We start from the raw sequence: 18,358 nt of genomic DNA, 5'->3' as shown, positions 1-18,358 counted from the left end.
AACTTCCCTCATTGATTCTGCTCTCCCAAACCATGTGCCTGTCTTGGCTGCAGTGAGCATGAGGAATGTTATCAGGAGCCTGACCTGAGGAGCCGTCAGGCAGAAGCCAGACAAACAGCCAAGGAATGAAGGCTTTAAAACCTCCTTCAAATAATTTGGCAGGGTTGCACTTCTGGATGTGTGGCCTGAGCCACACTGCTGACGTGAGGATTATCAAGTTTAAGACTCAGCTGGTAAGGTCAGATGACCTATTAAGAGAGTGAATTAAAACCGTTCTATACAAACAAAATGCCAGGCAGTTCTGCTGAGCACCTCAATACTCAAAATGCCAAGGGACTTCCGCTCCCCTCCCCTCCCTTCCCTTTTTGGTTTTTAAAAGTAACAAGAAAAAAAATGTGGGGTGGAGGTAGGAGGCAGGAAGAGAGAAGAGGCTGTGCTGACACGGCTGAAGAACCCGACCTCATCTCAGCACACACCAGCACGCTCTGCCAGTTTCCACAGCAGCATGCAGAATTAGCATCAGAGAGAGGCCGCTGGGATTCAGTTTGCTGCAAAATTACTTCCAGAGAAAGCCTTGCCTTCAGGCATGGATATTATTGCTTCTTCAGGGCAAAACTGCCCCAGGTGGCTGCTGGCGAGCAGGAACTCTTCAATGCCCTAGGCCTGTGCCCACCCACCCTAAAGGCAGATGCCCTTTCAGAATCTAGGTTGTTTCCACAGATAAATTCTTTCCCTCAGAAGGCGGCCACCTAATGCTCATTCAAATGTGTTACCACTTTTACTTTCAGCTTGGTCATCTTCCCTCAGGGATTACTCATAACTGTCCCTCAAACAATAGCAACAGGAGGTAAGTGTTTGATCTTTGTATCATACATATCACACAGGAGAAAGGAAGTGCCAGTCAGCAGAAAGGGGCAGAGATGATTTCTGCTCAGCCTGGGGGTTCTCTGGGCAAGTGGCTTTAGGCTGGCAGGGCACAAAGATGCTGACTATTGAGTCAAGTGACAAATTCGGAAAAAGAACAAGGAGATGGGAGAAAAGGTCATCAGGTGCAGCCACCTCCACGCCAACTTTTCCAATGGGAGGACAGCAATCAGAAGAGGCCCCTTGGCAACATCAGGCACTGGCAAGAGTATATATACATATAAATAAGAGCTGTCCAAAAAATAGCTGGGTTTGAAATGCTTCCTTGGAAGATAGGAGAGAGGTTGCCACATGTTATCTTAGATTTTCAACTAAATCATCTTATCTTCTTAGACAACAAAACATGAAATATTCTGTCCTCTGTCAGGACCATAGGAAACCTGCTTTCAGTAGCACCAATGCAACAGTATCTATTATGACACACTCTTATCTGTAATCCAGTCCAGATGGCCTCCTTCCCTTCTGCAAAGGTGTGGGCTAAATGCCAAATAAGCAAAAGGCCTTGGGTAAGGGATAAGGTTATCACTCCCACCCCGCCAACACACTTCAGGAGTTGCAAGATCTATACAATTTAAGGAACTGGTACTAATGTTTTAACTTACAACTGAGAGAACAAACTCTGAACTAGAGTTCTGAATGACTTATATTTTGTTTTTCTACTTTTATTTTGTAATCATAATGTTCACCTATGAGCATTAATTCTAAAATTGCTTCATCACTGAGATATGGGAAAGAAGACATTATTTCTTAAGAAATCATCACAGTTTCATGGCATCATGAACTTCACTCTCATTTCTTTATCTCTTCCCATGATGTCCTCCAACATTTGGAATAACACTTAGACATTTGTTGGCACCAAACCACCTAATCTAACATAGTTTCATTTGGCCTTGTCTCTAAACAATAGGCTGACTCAAAAAAGACAGTGCCCTGTCACCTCTCTAGGCACAGATTTATACTGGCTTGTTGTTCAGTTGCCAAGTCCTGTCTGACTCTTTAAGACCCCATGAACTGTAGCACACCAGGTGCCTCTGTCCTCCACTATCTCCCAGAATTTGCTCAAATTTATATCCATTGAGTTGGTGATGCTATTGATAACTAACCATCTCATCCTCTGCTGCCCTCCTCTTTTGCCTTCAATCTTTCCCAGCATCAGATTCTTTGTGGTGTGTTTATACTGTAGCTAAAAAACCACAATGGAATATATAATACATGCCCATATAATGCATAAAATGGAATTATTATATGGGCATGTAAACATATAGTGGAATATTAGTCAGTCTTAAAAATAAACTAGATCCTGATACATGCTACAATGTGGATGAAGCTTGGAAATGTTATAGGATTGAAATAAACCAGAAACAAGGAAAATATTGTATAATTCCACTCATATGTGGTACATATAGGAGCCAAATTCACAGAGACAGAAAGCAGAATAATGAGTGCTAAGGGCAGACGGGAGGGGAGAATAAAGTTACTGTTTAATGGGTACAGAGTTTCAACTTGGGATGATCCAGTTCTGGAGCTGGATGGTAGTGACTGTTATAGGACAATGTGATGGGGTTATTAATGCCACTGAATTATATACTTAAAGTAGTTAACATGGTGAATCTTGTGTATATTTCACCACAACTAAAAAACCCCATAAAACTCAATGGATCCAAGTGAATCATAACCCAACTACCTTCATTTGTAAAGTACACCCAAAATGATATACTAGACCCCTAGAAATGAATATATAAAAGAGATGAATATTTCCCACAATAATAACAAGTACACTGTTCAAAGAATTCACAGCAATGGGATCAGAGAGACCGAGTATCTGTCCCCATCTCCCATAAATATAGCAAACAGTAGCTCAGTGTTTTACATTGAGGAGGGATTCAATAAAATATTTTTCATTCTGATAAAAAACAGAAATGATTTTAAGAAAAGTAATTTTAACCACATAATTACTTTCCACTCTCATTGTCCTTTCCTATTTCTTGTCATCACATAGGTTAGGCTTTCCAAACCTGTCATTCCCTGCCTGAGCCAAGACAAGGCATGAAGTATCCCAGAACCATGGCAAAGACGAACAGCCAATAAACAGAAATTCGAAAGAGAGTGAAGGGAGGAAAAAACATCTTGTACAAACAGACAGCAACAAACCAGGGAGGGTGCATCTTTCTAGAATGGATGCTGGCTCTGTCAAAAATCAGCTAACAGCTTGTTTTCCAGTTTCATTTTAACAATGGTTTTGCTTCACTGACAGTCATATTTTTGGGTGCCCTCATTAGTGTTTTAAGACTTCACTTTCCAGGCAAAGTGACACATGAAGCAAATTCAGAGGATAAGTTTTGGTGAAATCCTACTTGGATTTGAATTGTCCCCCTGCCCCCAACCCAGTAATCTAAAACAAGAAATGTACCAAACCAAATTGAAGCACTTCAAACTGTACTTTTCCTTATATATCTGATGCTCTAATCACTTGGCAGAAGTCTTTCAGATTTTTAACATAGAACACATTATTTCTATTACTAGCAAAATATGAAAAGCCCCTAATGATTTCTTACATCTCCCATTTGCTTAAGTTTCATTCTGTAATCATCAAGAATGAAGGCTGAGCCACATTTTATCACTAACACAGCAAAGCAAGAGCGGCCATATTTTGGCAAGGTGTCTTATCACAGGTTCCTTCCTATATGTCACATTTTTCTGATAGTCATGCTAGTAATGCATTTGGGACTGATTTACTTAAAAGTTCACTGGCATTTACTCTTCATTCAATACTTTTTATTAATACATTCTGCAATAAGGCATAAAAGAAAATGTGAAAGAAATCACTGCTCATGTTTCAAGTTAAGCAGTGTGGCTCAGACACTAAACAGCCTGCCTGAAATGCAGGAGACCTGGGTTCAATCCCTCTGTCAGAAAAATCCCCTGGAGAAGGGAATGGCCACCCACTCCAGTATTCTTGCCTGGAAAATTCCATGGACAGAGGAGCCTGGCAAGCTACAGTACATGGGGTCGCAAAGAGTTGGACATGAAAAGTGACTAATACATTCACTTTTTCACTTTCACAGAGAAACACAAGACTAATTTTGGATGTATTTTGAAATAAAAGAAATTTAAGTGTAAATTCAAGCTCAAAATTATTCCTATCAGCTGAACTTTGCTGATGTGAAGTAATAAAGTTACAATCAAATTTAATTGAAAAATAAATTTAGCAACAGAAGATTGTGAGGTATAAGTTATCGGTATATTTGACTCTGGGCTCTCTTTTCTGGAATTTAGTAAACTAATTTTTAAAAAATATTTGCTAGAAAAGAGTTAACAAAAATGCAATAAGATTGACATTGTTAACTAAATACTTATAACATAAATAATATACCTTCTCAGTCAGTTCAGTTGCTCAGTCGTGTCTGACTCTTTGCAACCTCACGAACTGCAGCACGCCAGGCCTCCCTGTCTATCATCAACTCCCGGAGTTCACTCAGAGTCATGTCCATCGAGTCAATGATGCCATCCAACCATCTCATCCTCTGTCATCCCCTTCTCCTCCTGCCCTCAATCTTTCCCAGCATCAGGGTCTTTTCAAATGAGTCAGCTCTTTGCATCAGGTGGCCAAAGTACTGGAGTTTAAGCTTCAACATCAGTCCTTCCAATGAACACCCAGGACTGATCGCCTTTAGAATGGACTGGTTGGATCTCCTTGCAGTCCAAGGGACTCTCAAGAGTCTTCTCCAACACCACAGTTCAAAAGCATCAATTCTTCAGCATTCAGCTTTCTTCATTGTCCAACTCTCATATCCATACATGACCACTGAAAAAACCATGGCCTTGACTAGATGGACCTTTGTTGGCAAACTAATGTTTCTGCTTTTTAATATGTTGTCTAGGTTGGTCATAACTTTCCTGTCAAGGAGTAAGTGTCTTTTAATTTCATGGTTCCAGTCACCATCTGCAGTGATTTTGGAGCCCCCAAAAATAAAGTCTGACACTGTTTCCACTGTTTCCCGATCTATCTGCCATGAAGTGATGGGACCGGATGCCATGATCTTCGTTTCCTGAATGTTGAGCTTTAAGCCAACTTTTTCACTCTCCTCTTTCACTTTCATCAAGAGGCTCTTCAGTTCTTCTTCACTTTCTGCCATAAGGGTGGTGTCATCTGCATATCTGAGGTTATTGATATTTCTCCTGGCAATCTTGATTCCAGCTTGTGCTTCTTCCAACCCAGCGTTTCTCATGATGTACTCTGCATAGAAGTTAAATAAGCAGGGTGACAATATATAGCATTAACGTACTCTTTTTCCTATTTGGAACCAGTCTGTTGTTCTATGTCCAGTTCTGACTGTTACTTCCTGACCTGCATACAGTTTCTCAAGAGGCAGGTCAGGTGGTCTGGTATTCCCATCTCTTTCAGAATTTTCCAGTTTATTGTGATCCACACAGTCAAAGGCTTTGGCAGAGTCAATGAAGCAGAAATAGATGTTTTTCTGGAACTCTTGCTTTTTTGATGATCCAGCGGATGTTGGCAATTTGATCTCTGGTTCCTCTGCCTTTTCTAAAACCAACTTGAACATCTGGAAGTTCACGGTTCATGTATTGTTGAAGCCTGGCTTGGAGAATTTTGAGCATTACTTTATTAGTGTGTGAGATGAGTGCAATTTGCGGTAGTTTGAGCATTCTTTGGCATTGCCTTTCTTTGGGATTGGAATGAAAACTGACCTTTTCCAGTCCTGTGGCCCCTGCTGAGTTTTCCAAATTTGCTCATATATTGAGTGCAGCACTTTCACAGCATTATCTTTCCGGATTTGAAATAGCTCAATTGGAATTCCATCTCCTCCACTAGCTTTGTTTGTAGTGATGCTTTCTAAGGCCCACTTGACTTCACATTCCAGGATGTCTGGCTCTAGGTGAGTGATCACACCATCGTGATTATCTGAGTTGTGAAGATCTTTTTTGTACAGCTCTTCTGTGTATTCTTGCCACCTCTTCTTAATATCTTCTGCTTCTGTCAGGTCCCTACCATTTCTGTCCTTTAGCGAGCCCATCTTTGCATGAAATGTTCCCTTGGCATCTCTAGTTTTCTTGAAGAGATCTCTAGTCTTTCCCATTCTGTTGTTTTCCTCTATTTCTTTGCATAGATTGCTGAGGCAGGCTTTCTTATCTCTCCTCGCTATTCTTTGGAACTCTGCATTCAGATGCTTAAATATTTCCTTTTTCCTTTGCTTTTCGCTTCCCTTCTTTTCACAGCTATTTGTAAGGCCTCCTCAGACAGCCATTTTGGTTTTTTGCATTTCTTTTTCTTGGGGATGGTCTTGATCCCTGTCTCCTGTACAATGTCATGAACCTCCATCCATAGTTCATCAGGCACTCTATCTATCAGATCTAGTCCCTTAAATCTATTTCTCACTTCCACTGCATAGTCATAAGAGATCTGATTTAGGTCATACCTGAATGGACTAGCGGTTTTCCCCACTTTCTTCAATTTCAGTCTGAATTTGGCAATAATATATCTTGAGCACCTATTAAATATGAGCATCATATCTAATCATAAAGCAGGAAGGACACTGGGTGAAATTTAAAAAAAAAATTAAACTAAATACTAACCTTTAAGACAGGGGTAAGAAAACTTTTTCCATAAAGGATCAAGTTGCTGTTGTTGTTTACTCGCTAAGTAATGTCTGATTCTTTTGCAAACCTATGGACTATATGTAGCTCCCCCAGACTTCTCTGTCCATGGGATTCCCAGGCGAGAATACTAGAGTGGGTTGCTACTTCCTTCTCCAGGGGATCTTCCAGAGTCAGGGATCAAATCCGAGTCTCTGCACTGCAGGCAGATTCTTTACCACTGATCCACCTGGGAAGTCCCATACATGTATAAAGATATATACAAAGGATCAAATAGCCATGTTCTGTCGTCACAACTACTTAACTATGGCACTATGGCACAAACGCAGTCAGTGGATAAATAAAGGAAGATTGCTGTGCTCCAATAAAATTTTACTTAGAGACCCTGATATTAGAATTTCATATAATTTTCACATGTCATGAAATATTATTCTTCTTTTAATTTTTTTCAACCATTAAAAAAATAGAAACACCATTCATAGTTTGAGGGCCACACAACAAAACAGGTAACAGGGCAAATTTGCTCCTTAGACCATAGCTTATTGACTCCTGAGAGTTTACAATTTCAAGTATGGGGCAAAAAACACCCCCTTTGCCAAACAAAACCTTTTTCTTTTCTTTTTTGAAAAGAAAAATTAACAGAAATTTCTGATCTTTATAGAAAACAGTTTTAGCTTCCTGAATGCTTGCCAGCACAAGAGATATGGCTAAGCACTGACAGTCTCTGCACAAAGTAAGGGGTGGAGGCAAGGCACTGAGAGCTAGAAGCTTGCCACTGACTGGGATGGTCCTCACCATTACAAAGGAGGCAACATCTGTACAGGACTCTGAAGAATGAGTAGGATTTGGATAGAACAAGACTGCAGTAAAAGAGAGAGAAAGAGATAAGGACAAAACTTCAGGACCTAGCCATATAAGCCAATGAATTTTTAAAAAAAGAGAAAAAACCAGCAGAACCAATTGCCAGTGAAGCCAAGTGATGAGAACATTTCAAAGAGAAAAGGGCTTAAAATTCTCAATGTGGTTACTGGGAAAAAATAAAAAGGAGGTCAAGGCACGGGACAAATGGGGGCTGTTGGTGACTTTTTTATCCTGCTGTTTCAAGAGTAATGATAGAGCTGACAGATAGGTTTCATGCAATTAAACAGGGAAAAGCCTGAAAGGGACGCTGGTGGGAAGAATAGATTTGTAGAGATATACATTATTTTCTTAAATAAAACAAACAAAAAACATTTTAGTGAAAGTCGCATCTTTTACTTTCACTACCTTATTAGTAGCTTGCTCAATATGAGACATCCTAATCAGGAAGTTGTTTCTAACATTAAATTCTAATACCCGTTGAAATTAAATGGGCCAAATTTTGTGGTAAGATCAAGAATTAATAAAAGTTACATCTATCCTAAATGCTGAACAAAACACAGGAAAGACTTCAGCAAATTTTCGTAAAAAAAAAAAAAAACAACAAAACACAACTATAACAAATGGTAGTGTCCTATTTCCATTGTCTTTCCTTGCTTTTTTTTAGTTTAAAAAATTTTGTATGTCGAAGTTTCAGTCTTACAGAAAGTTACAAAAACTGTAAAAAGAATTCCTGGATACCTTTTATCCTTTTTAAAAAAAAAAAATAATAATAACAACTTCAATCAGAGCATTCTTCTGTTGATTTCCTGGTTTTTGTCCTTTGTAATGTGGATACTGCCAACGAATTCTGGACATTCAATTTAAAAAGTGCTGGGGTCTAAGTAGTTTAGTTAATGTTGTCCATGATTCAGTCACAAGTTGTAGGAAAGAAAAGTGCAATATAAGCTCACTCAACAAAACTGGAATTCACCTGGCTTCTTTAATCTGTAGGTTGACGTCTTTCATCAGCTTTGGTCCATTCTCTCTCTCCTCTCCTTCTGGGATTCAAATTAAATGTGTGTTAGGGCATCTCATTCTCTCCTATATGCCTCTTTTTCTCTTACCTGTAATTTTTACTTTTCCTCTCTGCAAATGTAACATGCTGGATCATATTTTCTGATATAATTTCTGGGTCATTATTTCCCTCTGCAGCCATATCTAATTTGCTGCCAAATCCATCCACTGAGCTCTTACGTTCACTTACACAGTTTCATAGTTCTAGTATTTCTACTTGGTTCTTTTTCAAAACTGCTACATCACTTTTTCTTTGCAATAGTTTCCAACTACCTGATTGGAAACAAGTTATTTTTAGCCAAAGTCTGATGATAATTTTAGTATTTCGTGTCTATGAGTTCTGGATGTCTGTTTGCTCATGGTGGGTAATTTCCTCATATGCCTAGTTATTTGTGTGTTGGCCATTTGGGGGGCGAAAATTCTTTGGAAGAATATTTTTAGGCAGAGAGTGATGAGACTTTCTTCCAGAGAGGTTTTTTTTTTTTTTTTCTTTACTATTGCCAAGTCCCTGGAAACACTATCAGTCCTGGGGCTCTTTCATCCAACTTCAAGACTCCAAGGTCCATTTTCTCTCTATTTAAGAATCCTAACAGTTAATTTTTGCACTGTTTGAAGATCCTCTTCATCACATTTTTTCCCTCATATTTTCTGTCTCTTTCCACACTGTCAGAGATTTCCTTGACATTATTTTCTAAACCTTAATTGAATATATACATATGTGGGTATATATGTTATCTCTATGAACTCTCTTCTGACAGAAACCTTTTCTACAGCATCTCATTTTTATTTTCCGAGTGAAATTATTCAGAAAGTTGTACACTTGTTCCTCTAACAAGCTTCCTATTTTATATGATTGTCAAGAACGATGTGACTGCTTTCAATGTATGGATAAAAGCTACTACAAAATATCAGTATGTCCAAGCACAGTGAATTTAGTAAGTGTCCATGGTGTATAAGCACGAACAGCTTAAACAGAAAGTGGCATCTGCTTAGTGATTCTACTTAAATAAAATTAAAATTTCAAGTCACAGAAATATCAGGTAGCAAAAATGACACCACAGCTGTGGTGGTAATGAGAGATAGCAACTTCTTTCTACATTCAATTTGCTGTTATTAATACTGATGTAATAGTGCAATGAAACATTTAGTGATAGATTTTCAAGGACAGGCTTTCTGAAAAAGCTAAGTTTGAGGAAAAAGTTCTAAAGATGAACCACAAGACTAAGAAGTAATTTTCAAGAACAGTATGTAATACGGCTTAGTGTTGAACTGGATAATAAAAAACACAATATTTTCTTCCTCAGAAATAATATACTTTTTAAATGCTTGTCTTCCTTTGTAATCATTAATATATTCTTAAAAAAATCATGACTGAGTTCTCAATCTAATCTCTCTTCCTTTGAAAGAATAAAAATGAATTCCTTTTTTCAATATTCTTCTAGTACTCCAAAACAAAGTAATCATTGAAAACAAACCTCTTCACTAACAGTGTTTAGGAACTTAATTGTGCCTTTGTTACCTTAAGACAAACAGACCACAGAGTTGGCCAGGAACGGGCATGTGAGGCACATTCTGCTTTTTGACCATGGTAGTAGTTATACTGTAAACTTAATGATTATTTGTTTAAAAGTACATATATGTTTGTGCACTTTTACCAAGAGAATAAATAGCATGCATTTTTGAACATCTTCCTTATAGAAACTTCCCTAAGTAAAAAACTAAACAAAGCTCTCATTTAAATGTATTCATTCTACTGTCCTCTTAAATACTTGAAGAGCCAGAGATGGAAAAAGAGCAAAACTGAATGAAATACTTGAGTCACTCTTATTTACATCTTTCAAGAAAATTCTCAATGTAGCTAGCTAGATTTAAAACATATTCTCAGGTAAAGTACTATTAAATATTAATATAGTAAAATACTGCCAATTCCCTCTTTCTCTAAATTTAAATATTCTTATATATAAAATGGAAACACATGTGCTTTTTACTTGGTTTATATGCTCCAGGATTTTTAAGTATCTAAAGAAATGGCACTTTTGTCCTTTGCTTTTGGACCTACAGTACATTCTGCTGCTGCTGCTGCTAAGGCGCTTCAGTCGTGTCCAACTCTGTGTGACCCCATAGACGGCAGCCCACCAGGTTCCTCTGTCCCTGGGATTCTCCAGGCAAGAACACTGGAGTGGGTTGCCATTTCTTTCTACAATGCATGCATGCATGCTAAGTCGCTTCAGTAGTGTCCAACTCTGTGCAATCCCATGGACAGCAGCCCACCAGGCTCCTCTGTCCACGAGACTCTCCAGGCAAGAATACTGGAGTGGGTGGCCATTTCCTTCTCCAGCACTTTCTGTTCCTTCCCAAATATATTACTGTGTCTTTATTTGTACTGTGGAGAGTACAAGCTAGGGCTCTAACGTCTCCTCTTCACCTTGCATTTAGAAGCTATGCTTTTAAACAGTTACTACTGCACCCCTATTCAATCTGCTGAAAGCATAGTCTTGGAATACTGATTCAACTGCATAAGGGCATTTCATGGGTCCCCCAAACAAGACTGCCACTAAGACCACTTCTCCCTCCAGAAGCTGGCAGTCAATGACCATCCTACTTCTAGCTAGTGAGGGAGCAGTTATTTCCTGGCAGAATGTTTTTAGGTCAGCACGATTTCTCCATTTACAAGCTTATCACTGTGTTACAGATAACCAGACCACATCTTTGCTCCTATCTCTTAGATGAGAAACGGAAACTCTGACAGGACACTATCCTATTAATGAGGCCAAGGTCGTCTTCACTCACATGTACATCTTCCTTTCAGAGCCATCTGTCAGTCTTCCATAAAAAACTACCATTACTAAATACATTGCTTTTCTTGTTTGAAAAACACAAGGGACTGATTCTCTAGTTGTCAGTTCTTCTTTCAAAGTCCTTCTTAGAATAATAAAATTCTTATTTTAACTAGGAATAATCAGATACTAGTCTATAATAGCTGCAAGAATTCTCAAAAGAGCTATACAAAAGAAAAACATAGCTTTTACCTCCAAAAGTCATTGGAGATCTTTTTTTTTTTTTTCTTATTAAGGCATCCAGAACACATAATATTGCACTGAGTCAAAAGGACCAATTCTCTTCATGGAGTAGAATAGCAATTGGCTGTTACTCATTAAATTCTTACAGCAATGAGCAATGACTCGCATTCTCGTTTTGTTTCTCTTTGAATAGCAGATGAAGTTGATTTTTTTCCAAGGCTGCTTCCCATCACCAGCATTCCTGATCCTTGACCTGTGTAGCTGTTAATATGCTGCACACATATACTTGGGCTCCTTAACAACCAATGCTGTTAACCTTTCTGTTTACTCCAAGTCAGTTCCTATCTTGTTAGTGATTTTTTTTCCCTTTCTGAAAATAATAATTATATCTGGTACAAAAACTACATATATAATCCACCGGTTTTTTAAATCTCTTGATTTTTTTTTTTTTGGCAAGGGATTCAGGGACCATGGGTTTTCATATTCTAATTGAGAAAGACTTGTAATTCCAAAAAAGTGCACTGCTACAGCTACTTTATAAATATAGCTATTACCTCTTATATGTCTGGGGAGCAGTGTTGGATGCTACATTTTATCTTTATTCTCAAAGAAAAGTTAATTCCTTTGATTAAATATAAGTGAAAGATTATATTTTCTGGAACTAATGATTAAAAAGTAATGTGTTGTAGATTCTATCAAAAGATATTTTGTTACAACTACCTGTGTTCAAAGGACCTGTGTTCAAAGGTACTTCTCTTCCTCCATCTCATAATCTGCTCCCATCATTTTATACTGTAATTACCTATTAATCTGCTGTATCTCTCAGAGATAGGAAGCTCCTGGAAGGTAGGGACTGTATCATAATGACTGTTTTATCTGAAGAGCACATGGTCTGACAAATAGCACACAGTCAATATTTCTGTTGGTCTTAGTACTACATTCACCTCAAAAGTCTAATTGTTACTTAGCCAGTTTTAGACTAACTGGCACACCCACTGCCCCAACATTTATGTCGTCAGATATTATCACATTTCAAACAGAGAGGCCCAATTTCAAGTATCTACTGATCTCTGCCTAAACACTGAGCATCTTTATGAAGAAGGTAGAAAAGCTAATTTGTGAGTTTTAAATATTTTTTTCTGATTTAAACTCTGCTACTATCTACCAGTAACCTTTGGCAAGTCACTTTAACCATACTGGATCTTGCACCCTTAGAGAGTAAAATGAAGAACTGGATTAAATAGTTTGCAAGAACCTCATTGGGCCCAGTTCTAAAATCCCAATTAGGCATTAAACAGTAAGGGTACAACTATTACAGCAAGCTTTGTCAACACTAGAGGGAGCTATGTCCATGTTATCATTGGGGTGGGTTAGAAAGATTTCCAAGTCAAGCATCTTTAAATGGAAAACCGACTTTCCAGAATGAGAGAAGTTAAATACCAAACAAGAGACCCATACTGTTCATACAGCCACTTTTCAGGCTACCTGTGGTTACCTCCTTCTTACAGATGTTAAAGCACCTCACCCTCAACTTGCATCAATATACCTTTTGGGCTTAATTCTAAGTTCAAAGGAACCAAGTTGGCTTGAGTCATTCCAACAGATGTCTTTCCCCACTCCTCTAGCTTCTTTATCAAATTAACAGTAACAAAAAAAGAAAAATAATGAATGCTATTATTTTAAAAGCCTCAGGAAATGAGCTAGAGGAGGAAAGAGATTCATATCACAATAAAGCTGTGGCCTGGGAAAAAAGTTAACTGCAACTGAATTCATTAGCAACTTGCCACTCAAACTGAAGCTACCAGAGCTACTTTGAAAATAAAACTATTCAAAGAGAGGAAAGGTAAGGAAAAGAAGGAATCAAAAAAGCTCTGTAATGTGGGAGCTGGAATGCCTGCCTAAAGAGAATGCTGCCATTGCTCTGCTAGGCTCTGCAATGAGAAGCTTGCAGCTGCTGAAGAGTGATGTCATTAATTAGAGGCAATGGGGTCACATTAGGCATTTGGCAAGAAATCTGTCAAGTGACAAGATAAAGGAATGGAGGAAAAAGAAAAAACATTTCTAAAGCTAGAGTTTGCTCTGAAGTTTTACTGTTTACATCCTCTCCCTCCCAGCCGCAAAAAAACACCCATGGCCTTGAAAATACATGACCCAAACCCGTACAGAACGAGTAAAATGAAGAATCAAAAACCTTTCCTTTGATATCAACTTATGTTTCCCTTTTCCCAGAGGCACAATGGCATGTTAACCTGACAGAGAGGGCTTAAACTGTGGATGTTACAGAATGTGGTCTGTGGGAGAAAGATAATGGAATCCTGAAGAACCCTTTTCATTTGAATTTCTTAGGTTAATTTAACACTCAGAAGCAAATCCTCAACAGTCAGAAATGGACCACCTACTTTTTAGCACATGGGCTGTTCCTGAGTAAAAATAGATTACACAGGAGATTTGGAGAGTGACTCTGTGGGTGAAGAGAAAAATCTACTAGAACAAGACAGTTCTTCACTTAAAAAATGTACACTCAGTCCTTCAAGGGTAAAATACAGAGTAAGACTCACAAAGTTAAAAGCAACTTATTCCTATGGATCCAAATAGTATAGTTGTTTCTTAAATCATCAACTTTAAGTACTCTAAGAGACACCAATAGCCTTAACAAGTCAAAAAGATTTCTCTTTTAGGACAATGAAAAAAAATTTAACAGTCCTTTCAGTCAATAATCCTCATGGGAAGTATAAGAAAAATATACTTAACTGTTAAAAGGAAAACTTATTGTCCTCCCTTATTTTAGGACACATGCCAAAGGATTTCCAATTCACTCAGAATTGTACTGACCTTTAAAATGTTTCGGCCATCAAATGATTCTCTTTCCTTGAAGATATATTTGCCATCCGCTGTGTAGAGATTGTACCTCCCTTCAGCTGTAAATATTCCAAAGACAGTGTTAGAACAGAAGCTTGGGTTACTGAGCTGTCTGTATTTCTATAGGGACAACTAGCAAGAGCTTCATGTACTACTTAGAAAGTAACAGAGTGAAAAAGTGAAAGTTGCTGAGTGTCTGACTCTTCGCAACTCCATGGTCTATACAATCTATGGAATTCTCCAGGCCAAAATACTGGAGTGGGTAGCCTTTCCCTTCTCCAGGGAATCTTCCCAACCCAGAAATTGAACCCAGATCTCCCACATTGCAAGAAGATTCTTTACCAGCTGAGCCACAAGTGAAGTGAAGTGAAAGTTGCTCAGTTGTGTCCAACTCTTTGCGACCCCATGGACTGTCCATGGAATTCTCCAGGCCAGATTACTGGAGTGGGTAGCCTTTCCCTTCTCCAGGGGATCTTCCCAACCCAGGGATCGAACCCCAGTCTCTCGCACTGCAGGTGGATTCTTTACCAGCTAAGCCACAAGGGAAACCCAAAAATACTGGAGTGGGTAGCCTATCCCTTCTCCGAGGATCTTCCCAACCCAGGAATAGAACCGGGGTCTCCTGCATTGCGGGTGGATTCTTTACCAACTGAGCTATGAGGGAAGCCTGCAAAGTAACATAACATGGAGGGAAAATATCAGATTATTATAGTCAAGAGACTAGTCTCAGCTCTGTCATCAACTCATTCGGTATATATTTATTCATTCAACATTGTCCAAGTACTCACTGTACATAAACTATATAACAAACCATATTCTTAGGCAAATTACGTCTCTTCAGTTCCTCATTTACAAAGTTAGAAGTTAAGAGTGGGTGATTTCCAAAGATTCCCTGCAGTCTAAAACCCAAGATTCCTTATAAGCTGTACACATTTTTAAATACATAAAAATACATAAAAGTTCATCTATTAACTAGTCAAAAATGCTGATAATCATGGTTTGGGTTGATTTAAGGACTCCCCTGAAATGAGAAAAACCTCTCCAGTTGCAATCAAAGGTATCCCTACATTCTACACAGAAATCTGCAAATCTATGACCTTAGCCTCAAAACTGTGCTCTAAAACTCCTTGTATTAATTTAGCTTGCTTATCCCAAAAGATGTCCTTCAAATACAGCAGGAAAAAAATGGATATCAAAGAAAAGGACAACTATTATGAAAAAGCAAAACAATGTATTCAACAGCCTTTTCAAAAGAAAATACAAGATAGAGAAGTATCCAGGGTATATAAAGTTCAAAACATCTTCAATAATTATTTAACTCTCAGAATATTTTCTGAAATACCAACTCTTTCCTGCCCACCAACAGACACTTAAAAGTATCTGTATTTCTACTTGAGTATACTCTTTTATTGTATGTAACTATGGAGACTGCCACATCAGAACTGATAAAATATATTTAAAGAGCTAATCCCAGGAAGATAATATATTTTAGAAAGTCCATTGGAATTACACCTGGGTAACTATAGGACTACTTCTCTAATGAGAACTATTCTCTTATAAAGAGCCCAGTCCCATGTATATTTCACAACTTAAAAACAGGTCCCCTGTTAAAAGAAAACGTGACACTTTATAAAGCAAAATTCATACTAGGTAAATGTCAATTTAAAAAAGCAGTAATGAAATCTGAAAATTGAAATGTTTACTAACAGTTTCAAAATCTATAAGTAAATAGCATTAGCCATGAGGGGAATGTAGATCAAAACCCCAATGAAATACCACTTCACACTCAAGATGATGGCAATAACAAAAAGACAGATAATAAGTGCAGGTAAAGATGTAGAGAAATTGAAGCCCTCATGTACTGCATCCCTCCTTATTCATGGTTCTTCTTTCCACCTTTTCAGTTACCCGTGGTCAACTAAGGTCAGAAAACATTAAATGGAAAATTCCAGAAATAAACAATTTCTGAGCAGTGTGATCTATCCCACCCAGGAAGTATCATCACTTTGTCCACCATACCCGCTTCTCTCAGTTATCATAATGACTGCCAAGGTATTGCACTGCTGGTGTTCAAGTCACCCTTATCTAATCATGGCCTCAAAAAGCAAAAATAGTGATGCTAGCAATTTGGATATGCCAAAGAGAAGACATAAAGTGCTTTCTTTAAGTGAAACAGTGAAAGTTCGTGACTTATTAAGGAAAGAAAAAAATCTTAGCTAAAGTTTGCTAAGATCTACAGTAAGAACAAATCTATCAGTGAAACTGGGAAGAAGGAAAAAGAAATTCATAACTAGTTTTGCTGTCACACCTCAAACTGCAAAAGTTATTATCGTGGTGCATGGTAACTGCTTAGTGAAAATGAAAAAGGCATTAAATTTGTACAAGAAGAAACTTTGAGAGATATAGATAACATTCACATAATTTTTATTATAGTATAGGGTCGCAAAGAGTTGGACACGACTGAGCAACTGAACTGAACTGATATTGTTTAATTCTTCTATTTTACTATTAGTTGTTAATCTCTTACTGCACCTAATTTATGAATTAAACTTTATCATAGGTATTCATGCATAGGAAAAATATAGGATGTCTGGTACACAGTTTCAGGTATCCACTGGGGACCTTGGAACGTATCTCTTGCAGATAAGACGGGGGTGGGGAGCTACTGTACAGCTTGTGGGAGTGTAAAATGGTATAGCCACTTTGGAAAACAGTCTAGCAGTTACTCAAAAAGTTACAACTTTGCATTAATCATGACTCTGCAATTTCACTCTTAAGTATTTACTTAATAGAAATGAAAACATAAAAATACATACATAAGTGTTTAGAGCAGCATTATTCACAATAGCCCAAAAGTGGAAACAATACAAATGTCCATCAACCGCTGAATGGATAAATAAAATGTGGTATGTCCGTACAATGGGTTATTACTTGGTAATAAAAAGGAATGACACTGTATCATGGATGAACCTTATAAACATTATGCTAAGTCAAAGAAGCCAGTCACAGGAGATCACATATTGCATGACTCTATCAATATTTATGTGAAAATACGCAGAAAAGGCAAATTCATTGTACAGAAAGTAGACTAGTAGTGCCAAAGACTGAACGGTAAGGGGAAAACGAGGAGTCACTGCCAGTAACTAGAGAGTTGCTTTCTGGGGTGATGAAAATGTTTCAAAATGTACTGCGGCAAAGGCTGCATAACTCACTATACTAAAAATTACTGAATTATATACTTTAAATGGATAAATTATATACTATATGAATCACATCTCAATAAAGCTTGTTACATTTAAAATATCTGTCAATAGGAAAGGATAACTAGACTGTCAACACAGAATATTTTCCTATATGACGCTCTGGTGCCAAGTGAATATACATCTGGATCCACACAATTTAAAAGAAACAGATTCCTATATAATTCAACTCTTTCATGTTAAGAGATTAGGTAATAATGGGGCATGAAATAGTTGTAAGAGCTCTGAACTAAGATTTAAAGACAATTTATTTTTAAAAAGTCTTAAAATACAATCTAGCATCAAAAAAACAGTAACACTAGAACTAAGAATTGGATGGCTGCGTCTCTTTCAGTCACAATGGCTCTAATCAAACCAAACCAGCTGACAGCTGGGACCTCTGGTATGTACCTGAGAGAAATTAAAAGATGTATTTTGGCAAAAAGGGATACAAAAACTGTCCTAAACTATAAATCTTAAATAGTTCATGGGTTCTAATGGAGTCCTAATGAAGTCCTCTTCCAAGGAAGACTTTCTAAAACCAAGGTCAGTCCTAACAAAGGTAATAAAACCTAAATATGGGATTTTGGTGGTGGTATATTTTGAACAACAGGCTTTAAAGAAGAAGCTGCACATAACTTGAATTGTAGCTCCTGTTCAAACAGATGCTGAATGTGCCAGACACTTTTCACTTGGCAGGTGGGGATGGGAAGAAAAATAATCCTTTTTAAAATGCAGATTATTATCCCAAATAAAGGGTTAAAACAAGGCATTTTTATATGAAGG

At 37.8% G+C, this 18,358-nt stretch overlaps 1 protein-coding gene across 7 annotated transcripts in view; it reads right to left on the bottom strand.

The window, feature by feature from the left end:
• The window catches only part of ASCC1 (activating signal cointegrator 1 complex subunit 1), a 107,234-nt gene that overhangs the window by 14,810 nt on the left and 74,066 nt on the right, over window positions 1-18,358 (bottom strand). For all 7 annotated transcript variants that reach the window (XM_040242505.1, XM_040242509.1, XM_040242506.1 and 4 more), the window contains one exon: window positions 14,307-14,392. In XM_040242505.1, the coding sequence (XP_040098439.1) occupies window positions 14,307-14,392 (86 nt within the window). The remainder of the gene's footprint in view (window positions 1-14,306; window positions 14,393-18,358) is intronic.

This window comes from Oryx dammah, unplaced genomic scaffold, assembly GCF_014754425.2.
Source record: "Oryx dammah isolate SB20612 unplaced genomic scaffold, SCBI_Odam_1.1 HiC_scaffold_6, whole genome shotgun sequence".
NCBI classification, from domain to species: domain Eukaryota; kingdom Metazoa; phylum Chordata; class Mammalia; order Artiodactyla; family Bovidae; genus Oryx; species Oryx dammah.
Note: the sequence above shows the minus strand (reverse complement) of the source record. Positions and strands in the feature narration are given on the sequence as shown.